Consider the following 9,903-nt stretch of genomic DNA (forward strand, 5'->3'; position numbering starts at 1 on the left):
TATTAAGTGTTTATTTATTGTTTTAATAGGTTTTGATAGGTCAAAAGAAAACCGACATTATGACTTACAATCAGTTACACTCGACCACAATTTCTAGTTTTTTGCTTCCATTATGGTCTATGGATTGAATTTTTAGAAATACAGTTTAAGAATGTATGAAACTTTACTTTTTAAACTAATATGACGGGAAATTTTTGCTTGTAGATAATAATATAATAATATCTCTATTTTTATTTTCTTAACCAAAACAAGGAAAGCGGCACACAATCCGGCCGATATGATATTACTTAGTTATTTAGAAAATCTTGAAGGAGCCCAGGAGTATGACTATTTTTATTTTAAAGTGTGTTAAGTACATAATGCTACACATTTGACACGATAAAAAAAGATCACAAAGATACAACTAAACATTCCTCTAAATGACCTATCTTACAAAGCAGGATAATATATATAGTATCACCTAGATAACGATTTTTACGATATTCCGAGCCATCCTAATAATTGTATAAACATGAGTTTGTAAGGATAGATGATGGTTTATTGAACTTTCTTGATTGGATCAGTATAAAATTCTTACTAATGTTATGAATATGAAAGTAACTCTGTCTGTATGCCCTTTTTTGATGTATTTAACCTTAAGCAATGTGGGGATTTATTTGGATGAAATTAAAGATAGGACTGTCTATTTTATCCTTTTACTATGACGGCGAAGCTGCGGGCGGAATGCACTAGCATTGGGATAATTAGTCTCAATAAGCTTACTAGGTATATTACAGGTTCCAGCAAGAATAAAGTAAAACTGAATAATGATGTAAAACTTTTTTTTAAATAGCAATGGCTTAAATACATCGAATTTGTAACAGTTACATAATAATGTAGGTCTAGAACAGCAGCAATTAGGTCAATTTAGCACATGGAAGGTTTCATAACTATAGCAGTTCAGCATTGTAAGTAGAAGATAAAGCGAACATATTAATAGGTTTATGCTTTATCATTATACATATATATGCCTATAGCTTCCTAAATTCCTAAAGATATTTAAAAAATAGAGTTTATCTATTGGTATTGTACAACACTAACCATATCTATACATTAAATATTTATTGAGGAGTAATTGTTAGGTATGCAATATGTCAATTCATAGTTTTCATGAGGCAAGACAGTACGCTGAAGGAATTAAGTATAATGTGATGACCGCATACTGTAAATCATTTTAAGACTCAGAAAAGCTTGCAGATCATAAATGCAGATGTTGCAAGCAGCTCCGTCGGTCCATTTTTCTATTTACTAATCGCTTGAATATTGAAGTACCTAAAAAGACTTAAAAAATGCTCTGCACTTAACAACTGTAGTATAAACTAGTAATATTAATAAAATAATTCATATCTGGGTTGGGGCTTTAAACACAGAAAGTAACAAAGCCGTTGAACAATCACGAAAATGACTTAATTTTGTTTAGTGCGGGTTACTATGGAAACGACCTTGTTGATGTTGATATTATGGTCGCCGCATTATTTTAAATGGTAATTATTATAATTCACTGAGTTCGTTACTCCAATCAAAAATATATTTGATGACGGGCTTTCGATAACATCATTAACTTTTCAGCCGTTTGGTCCAATAGAAATATAAAAAACAAAATATTCACTTTTCAAAGTGCAGACCCATAATTTTATTCATTGACGGACTTGAAAAAGTGGTTAGAGACAGAAAGTATTTTTTTTTTTCTAATTGATATTATGTATGCGAAAGTGTTTGTTTGACTTTCTTTAATGGCAAAACGGAGCGGCGAATTGACATGATTTTTAATTGGAGGTAGTTTTGAGAGGTTGGAGAATGCACATAAGCTACTTTTTGTCCCTTTCTAACCCACTAATTCCCTAAAATTGAGGGATGCAAATTTGTATGAAGCATTTCGCATTTTTCAAGGTCGAATACCAAAAGTTGGTATGCTGATTATTTATGCCTAAAGAGATCGAGCATTATGTTTTTAGAAATCTGTCCCCAACCTCTTTAAAGAGAGGGTGCAATTTTAAATAGAACTTTTACAGTTTTAAAGTTAGAAAACTAAAAATTGGTACACTACAAGCCTTATTTTTATTTTTGGAATTCTTCCCACAGCCCCTAGAATAGGGGATATATAGTGATTAGTGATGCCGAAACAAACAAAAGTTGTAATGTCTGTTTGTAATATTCTGTAATATTCTGTTCACAAAAAGAAAAACCAAAATAAATGTCGGATTATATAATTATTCATAATAATTCATGATACAATCAACATACAAATAATAAATAATAAAAATAAATACTGTTTTATGCTGGGACACTATGGAGTTCCATAACCGTTACATAGGTTTCGGATTTTGATAAGGACCGAGTTTAATGGCCGGTGCAAAAACCACAAACTTAAGCTGCACAAAATTTTGTCAATATAAAAACCTGCACAATTACCGTTCAAAAGCTTGTACAAATTTACTAATCCCGTCTTCACATGGCATCAGTAAATCCGAGGAGTAATAACCTTTTTAAATGTGCTTGTAAATGCAATAAAATGTAAAGAACATATAAAATACTTAGACATTTTTGTCGCTAACCATATCTGAAACTGTTATAATTTTTTTTCCTATATTTATAGCCAAATCTAAAACTTCATATCCATCATCAACAACATCACTCATTCTACCATTTATGCTAGCCAAGGTAACCCAATATCAGCAAATAAGAAAGCACTCATTTCACTATTATAATATGCTTCAAGTTCCCATGCACTGACATACAGCTCTATAAGGTTTTCGTCTCTACAATGTGCAAGATTTTCTGCAACAAAATTTGAAATATAGAATGATGTAGAATGTAGAGCTTTAAATAATATAAACAGTTTAATCAGTCTGTAAATATTGCCTATAGACTTATTTCTCTTTATAGGCTTCCAAAGAGTTATTGCTAAACTCCTTTATAAGGGTTTTAATATAACTTTAGCCTTTATATACTTTTAAGAAAGCTCTATGAGAAAAAATGCTTCTTAAAAAACAATCTACCGTGGGCCTGCAGTAATCCAACAAACGTATTGCAGGTAGGTGTCATATAATTGAATTTGTAGGATTATAGAGTGCTGCCTTTATCATCCTGCTATGGTCTATTTTTTTTTACAAAAGATTATCCTTTAATTTAAGGACTTATAGATCCAATGATACAACATCAAATGTTAAAAAATGTTCAGACGTACAAATCATACTTCTTTGTATTAATTTAAATCAAAATAAGTTTTATTATTTTAAAACATTTTATTATTAAATTCATTCAGAAATGAAGACAAATAAAAGTATCTAAGCATACATAACCTGAACAATATTTTCACTTACAAAACAATGGTGGTAGCACAAATAGGTTGTAAGCTTTTCAAGTATGCATATCATGAAAACTACTAGGTATTCACTATTTATAGACCTGTAGGATTACAGGGTCATTGGATAAACCTGGGGCCAGTGTGCTGTGGGTCCATTGAATTCATATCTACATTTAAAGCAACTAGAAAGGATGTAAATAACTTACCAGTTATTACTTGTTTAAGTTTAATTTCTTTCAATAAGACATTGTAAATTTCCGATACAGCCTCTGCAATTTGTCCAGCAGACCAAGTGAAAATAACACCATGACCTGAAGTTTCAAGCACTGAGAGGGCATGTAACTGCTTTCTTATCAAATGCACACCTACAAATTGGGAAAATATATCAATATTCAATTGTATTCAAATAAGTTTTAAGTAGTGTTCAATGAAAGAAACATTTCACATACATATTTTAAGTAAGTACTTAATTCTTATTTAATAATATATTATATAAATTTGTACAAATAAAAGGCTTGTATACATTTTCATTATGGTGAGATGATAATGATTAGACTTAAGATATTGGATAAGTGGACTGAACGTCAAATCAACCTTATAAGATATAAAGTGAAGTCCCGTGTCCCCTACTGAGGTATGGGGCAGATGATATACATCTGTTTCACTGATCGATTTTCTTTATGGACAAGTAGGTGATCAGCCTTCTGTGTCCTGCCAGACCGATGCATTTTTTTTTATTGTCCCCACCGGGAATCGAACCCAGGACCCCTCGGTTCTACGCTCACGCGTTTACCACTGTACCAAGGAGGCGTCGTTATTATAAGATATAAGTCATCATTTAATTGTAAAATGTTTAATATGAAAACATAGATTCAACAGGTCTTGAGTTTAATAAATGTGCACACTAAAAAAATTTTTTCCCTCGGTACAGGTTGATTACAAATATGGATATAAAAGTTAATTCATATTCATTACAATGTGACATTTCCATCTCCAACAAACCTACTAGAACAAAGTGAGACTTCAAAGTCTAACTCAAAAAACTACTTTACCTTGTACAATGTTTTGTAAACCATCATATGCTTCAGACAGGCTACTTATCAGTGGCCCTACTTGATGAGGAAAGTATTCATCAGTACACTCATATAATTTCAAGGCTGATATGGATTTACAGATTTTTGAACCATTTTCTTTAATTTTTTCCCAGTTAGTCAGTAAATTATGCAAATTCGAAATATGGGTATAAACAGTTTTTGATATGCCGGGACTGTCTTTATTGGGTGTTGTTATTTCTGAAAAAAAGGTAAATATTAATTTTAATGTTACAATTCTGAGTACATAAAAAAACTAATAAATTACAAACCTTTGGGAATAAAACTATAAGAGTTTTCATGATTCTTTGTAGGTGTCTTGGACATTTTGATTAAAACATGGATTTTAAAAATAACAAAATTTATTAACTTAGCTATAAATACATATTATTGGTTACAAAATTAATAATTAAGGTTATCTAGGGTGCTAAAAAGGGAGCTATTACTGCGTGCTAAAACCTAAAAATAATGAACTATTTTTCATGAACTTAAATTTATAAATAACGTAGCCAACAATGATTTTAAAACTATTTTATCAAAGTATACACCTTTGTGTAAAAATTTGAATATAAACAAAAATATTAATTCAAATGTCAAATGCCAATTTTAGTACGTTTCTTGTATTTTCTTGAGATTTTGGATAGCTTAGACCAGTATATAAGTGTATAATCTATGGCTTAGACCGCTGAACAAGAACTTATACTTTTGGGAATTAATGACTTTTTATTTATCTATTTATATATCACATTGTATTCGAAATGTTGGAATAAATCATGAATAGTCAATAAACTATAATTATTATAAACAATATATAAAAATCGAGCAGTCTTTTTAAATGTATTATATTCGCTTAAACTCGTGCTCCCTTACATATTTATAATACAAAACAGTATGTTCATATTTGCTTAAAATTACTAATTTCAGTTCCCTATGTATTCCCAATAGTATTTAATTTATATTTTACCTATTTTGACCCGGTGGTTATGCCTACGTATATTACTTACTCTGTGGTCACACCGGGGTATATTCGTACTGTCATAAGTCATTGACATTTGCCAGGAAATTGATTATTGAATAAACACAGTTAAGTGTCACGCAATTCGCAAATCGCAATTCGCAATCTCAACGAGCTATCTGTGGTACACAACTAAACATTTACCACAAATTATAACCCGCAGGCTGCCTTTTTATTGTTTAACTTTTTGGAGGAATATCTATGGCCGGGCCTATTCAAGACGTGATTGAGGAAGATGCTGCGGATTTACAGTTTCCCAAGGGTAGGCATAGGCACATATATTTGTTGTTCTGTTGGAGATCAGAGGTTTATAAATAAAAAGTTTTTATTTGATTTAATTTTAGAATTTGAAAATGCAGAAACTCTGCTTATATCCGAAGTGGACATGCTATTAGAACACCGGAAAGCTCAAAATGAGTCAGCCGAAGAAGAGCAAGAATTTTCAGAACTTTTTATGAAAACATTAACATACACAAATATGTTTAAAAAATTTAAAAACAAAGAAACAATTACTGCAGTACGAAAGTAGGTATTATTTTTTTTTAATAAATTTGTAAGTTTGGTAATTAAATTAATTGTAGCTTATTTACAAAAAATTTCTTATACATATGTTTTTTAGAGCCTGAAGGTTTTCATATTCACTCATATGCCTTTAATTACTTAGTTTAATCAAATGTAACATCAATAATATTGACAAGTTTCCATATTTATGAACTAAAAAAAATTAAGTTAAGATTTGTTATAAAGTCTTGACAATCACTTTTGTTCCTTATTATATATACCATAGCAGGTAATAAATAATCTCAATGTTTCCAGTTTGCTACAATCTAAGAAGTTGCACAAGTTTGAAGTAGCTAGCTTGGCCAATCTTTGTCCTGAGACTCCAGAGGAAGCAAAGGCACTTATACCGTCTCTAGAAGGGAGATTTGAAGATGAGGAGTTAAGAATCTTATTGGACGACATACAAACAAAACGCAGTATTCAATATTAAAGTAAAGAAGTAAAAATTCAGTGCATTGAAACATTCTCAAAGTGAAAATTGTGGTGTAGGCGCAATTTATAAGGTGACTAGGTTAGTATGTCCTACCTTTAAAATGTTTAAATCCTTTAATGAAGTTAATATATCATCTACAATATAGACAATAAGCTCTTTGTCCCAGCTTTGACCCATGGTACATAGTCTATGTCATTCAGTGAAGTTGCAGCTTTCCAATGGTGAAGGAATTTTTGAAATCGATCCAGAGGTGTGAAAACATACAAATATACAAAAACTAGCTGCGCCCCGCGGTTTCACCCGCGTAAGTCCGTATCGTGTAGGAATATCGGCATAATAAGTTGTCTGTATGTTATTTCAGTTGTCCAGCTGTCTATGTACCGAATTTCATTGCAATTGGTTCAGTAGGTTTTGTGTGAAAGAGCAACAAACAATCACAAATCCTTACAAACTTTCGCATTTATAATATAAGTAGGATGTAAAAGTTTCCTTTGTGTAATATTTGTGTAGATAAAATCCAATGATTATGGTAGAACTATTTACTAATGTATTCAATTTCAATAATTACTAATGTAATACAGTATCATTATAAAACATTTGTTTATCTTTTCCTTCTATGACTATTAAATAGTTAAATTACAATAACAGTTTTGTTGTAATATTTATTGTAACAGTTTCTAATTATATAAAGACTGATAATTTTATAGAGCATTTTTCAATAAAAAATAAACCTTTAAGATAAATTGTTTGTGTTTCATTTGCTCTATTCTATTCTCTGCAAAATAACAAGAGTAATTCATGACCTTGTGTTAGTTACACTTAATTTTATCTTTAACTAGCATTTCGCCCGTGGCTTTGCCCGCTTATTCGAAAGATACACCCGATTTGTTACCGGCAACGTTCGCAACGTCCTTTCTCGGATCTCAAACTATTTCTACCAAATTTCAGCACAATCAGTTAAGCCGTTCTTGAGATATAAATAATGTAACTAACACGGCTTTCTTTTATATCTCTTCCTATTAATGTATAATGACGTAACATAAATACATTGATACAAAATTTGATCTATATATTTGTATCCTACACCAATGCCTAGCAATTGTTATAATTTTCCATTTCAAACAATGACATTCATTCATATTTTGGATTTTTTTAAGTTTGAATAAGCGAGTTATTAGTTACATGTGGTCAGTTAAGAAATCAGAATCATTCAAGATAGTTCAGTTCTATAAATAATAAGGTGGTAGAAAAAACTAATGACAAATGATAATTTTACCCACGTCCTCTGTCCTCAACTAAAATAGGTAGAATCGGTTCTTACCTTACACTCGTCTGCTGTTGTCTTAACACTTCGCGAATCAGCGACATTGTCATGAAAAGGATAAATAATGGTCATTTACCATCTATTTTGGTGATTGCTAGCAGGCACAAGAGCATCTTAACATGCCTGTCTGGCATATTGGTCAGTCATCATTCACTTCACATTTCACTTTTCATTTCGGTACTTCGTAAGTAATGCCGCGGTGTTACTTACGAAGTTCCAGTTAGTAAATCATACAACCTTAATTATCTGTCCATTAATACTCTTTTATTGAATGAATTTGGCTATAATCTTATATTTAAGAAGATTAATCTCCAAAGTCATACACTCAGGTGCAACTGAACTACAATCCAAACATAAGGATCTGTAATTTTTTATATAACTTCCGAGTAATATTCTATAAAACATATTTAAAAGTCAGTCATAAAAATTTTGGTAAGTATTTTAAGTTACCTTTCTCACAAACATTCAGGTATTAAAAAGTACACAAGAGACTATTAAGAACAGAAAGTTATATGTTTTAGAAAATAATTTGTGTCTAACGACTATGGGATCTTACTGTAAAAAAACGAACCTGCAAAACTGGACGGCGGTGATCGCTCACCATTAAGTTGATCACTCATCCGCTCTATTGCTTGCAACTTATTTTATATAGGATAGAAAAAATTGTTACAATTTTTTCTGTATATAATAATTTAGATCAAAATATGTTTTATAGTAACTGAAAATGCTAATTGGTTTGAAAAATAAAATACAAATGTTAAATCAGTCTGTATATTGGATATGTCTGCAATACAGCAAGATACAATACAATGAAAACAGGTAAAAGTGATAAAATATTGGAAACAAAAATAGTAATTAGAATTTCTTCTCTGAAACAAAACTATAATAAAACCATTCTTATTATTACTTAAAATCGATACTATTATTATTGATGTTAATCAATGCCTCTAAAAACAAGCCTTTTGTAAAGCACTGTAAGTAAAAAAATTAAATCGTTTTTTTTTTCAATAAACCTCAACAATTTGATAACTAAAACTCAACAATCCGTCGATAATTTTCTTAATTACTAATTTTGAACGCCTAAACATTATTTCATAACAAAATGCTGAACAAAAGGCTTGCTTAATATATAAACTTATATCAATGGGCACTTTTGGTTTAGTTTAAACATTAGTATTTAATCTAATATAATAGTAATAAAAATTACAAACTTATCAATCACCTAAAAGCAAACTTTAAAATAATAATTAACCTTCTATAAAAGAACTATCAAATCTAAGATTCTAGCAAAGTTATTTTATGGTACATCTCGCACAACTCCTACCCTGAACATACAAAAATATCTTTATGTACTTTAAAAAAAATGACAAAATTTCTACATAAAGTTGCTTGCCAATGAAATTGTTTCGACAATATTACTATTGTGTGACACTTTTATGTAGAAATCTTTTAGTGGTTCACATAAAATTAATAAATAAGTAAGGGACCACATTTATAGCACACATATTTATTAACAGCTAAATTTTTGGGTCACCTAAAACTTACTAAACCTTAAAGAAGGTAACGTCATTGGGAAAGATAAATCCTAAATTACAACCTGGACCTGTGACATTATCTAAGTATCGTAAGTATTATGTCAAAAAAGCATAAGATCGATTTGGGTTTTAAATGTGGGGTATCTATTTATGTCACGGAAGCGAACAGGAAGCGATTGCATGAATAAAGCTCACAATAATTACATTTAATGTACATTCGATGTAAATGCAACTTATAAGACAATGTGTGAAGGAAGAGAAAATAAAAATGGAGCATCATAAACATTAATCGTCGAGGTTATTCACTTACACGGATCGCTACATTACAGCTAGATATTGCACTTATGAGAAAAATCTACACAGAAATCCGGATTTTAAATACTGGCTCGGTTTTTTCCACAATTTAATGTTTTCCATTTTTGCTCAGCGCTCACTATAGTAAGTTACAACTAATGATTTTGAAATCATGGATGTTTCATATCTTTTCAATGAAACATATTACGATTACTTAATTCTTATCAAAGACCATATTTTGTACACTACAAAACAGCGTTAACTATGCCCTGATTACTATTTGTCGTATCCTTTCGAATAAAAG

At 30.4% G+C, this 9,903-nt stretch overlaps 2 protein-coding genes across 4 annotated transcripts; one reads left to right on the forward strand and one right to left on the reverse strand.

The window, feature by feature from the left end:
• Nucleotides 1-2,230: 2,230 nt before the first annotated feature.
• On the reverse strand, nt 2,231-8,334 carry LOC119830764 (cyclin-dependent kinase 2-interacting protein-like). Of its 3 annotated transcripts, none has more exons than XM_038353897.1 (5): nt 8,221-8,334; nt 7,847-8,110; nt 4,399-4,638; nt 3,553-3,711; nt 2,231-2,817 (listed from the first exon to the last, which is right to left on the reverse strand). In XM_038353897.1, the coding sequence occupies exons 2-5, from the start codon at nt 7,902-7,904 to the stop codon at nt 2,687-2,689; spliced, it is 588 nt and encodes a 195-aa protein (XP_038209825.1). In that variant the 5' UTR covers nt 7,905-8,110; nt 8,221-8,334; the 3' UTR covers nt 2,231-2,686. The 3 variants fall into 3 exon arrangements, with proteins under 3 accessions (XP_038209825.1, XP_038209824.1, XP_038209826.1); XM_038353896.1 differs by having other exon boundaries at nt 7,847-8,131; nt 8,221-8,324; XM_038353898.1 differs by lacking the exons at nt 7,847-8,110; nt 8,221-8,334 and adding an exon at nt 4,710-5,035.
• On the forward strand, nt 5,484-6,768 carry LOC119830765 (DNA-directed RNA polymerase II subunit Rpb4). Its single transcript, XM_038353899.1, has 3 exons — nt 5,484-5,714; nt 5,797-5,977; nt 6,269-6,768. The coding sequence occupies exons 1-3, from the start codon at nt 5,654-5,656 to the stop codon at nt 6,441-6,443; spliced, it is 417 nt and encodes a 138-aa protein (XP_038209827.1). The 5' UTR covers nt 5,484-5,653; the 3' UTR covers nt 6,444-6,768.
• Nucleotides 8,335-9,903: the final 1,569 nt, after the last annotated feature.

The sequence above is a fragment of the Zerene cesonia genome, chromosome 12 (genome assembly GCF_012273895.1).
Source record: "Zerene cesonia ecotype Mississippi chromosome 12, Zerene_cesonia_1.1, whole genome shotgun sequence".
In the NCBI taxonomy this organism is placed as follows: Eukaryota; Metazoa; Arthropoda; class Insecta; order Lepidoptera; family Pieridae; genus Zerene; species Zerene cesonia.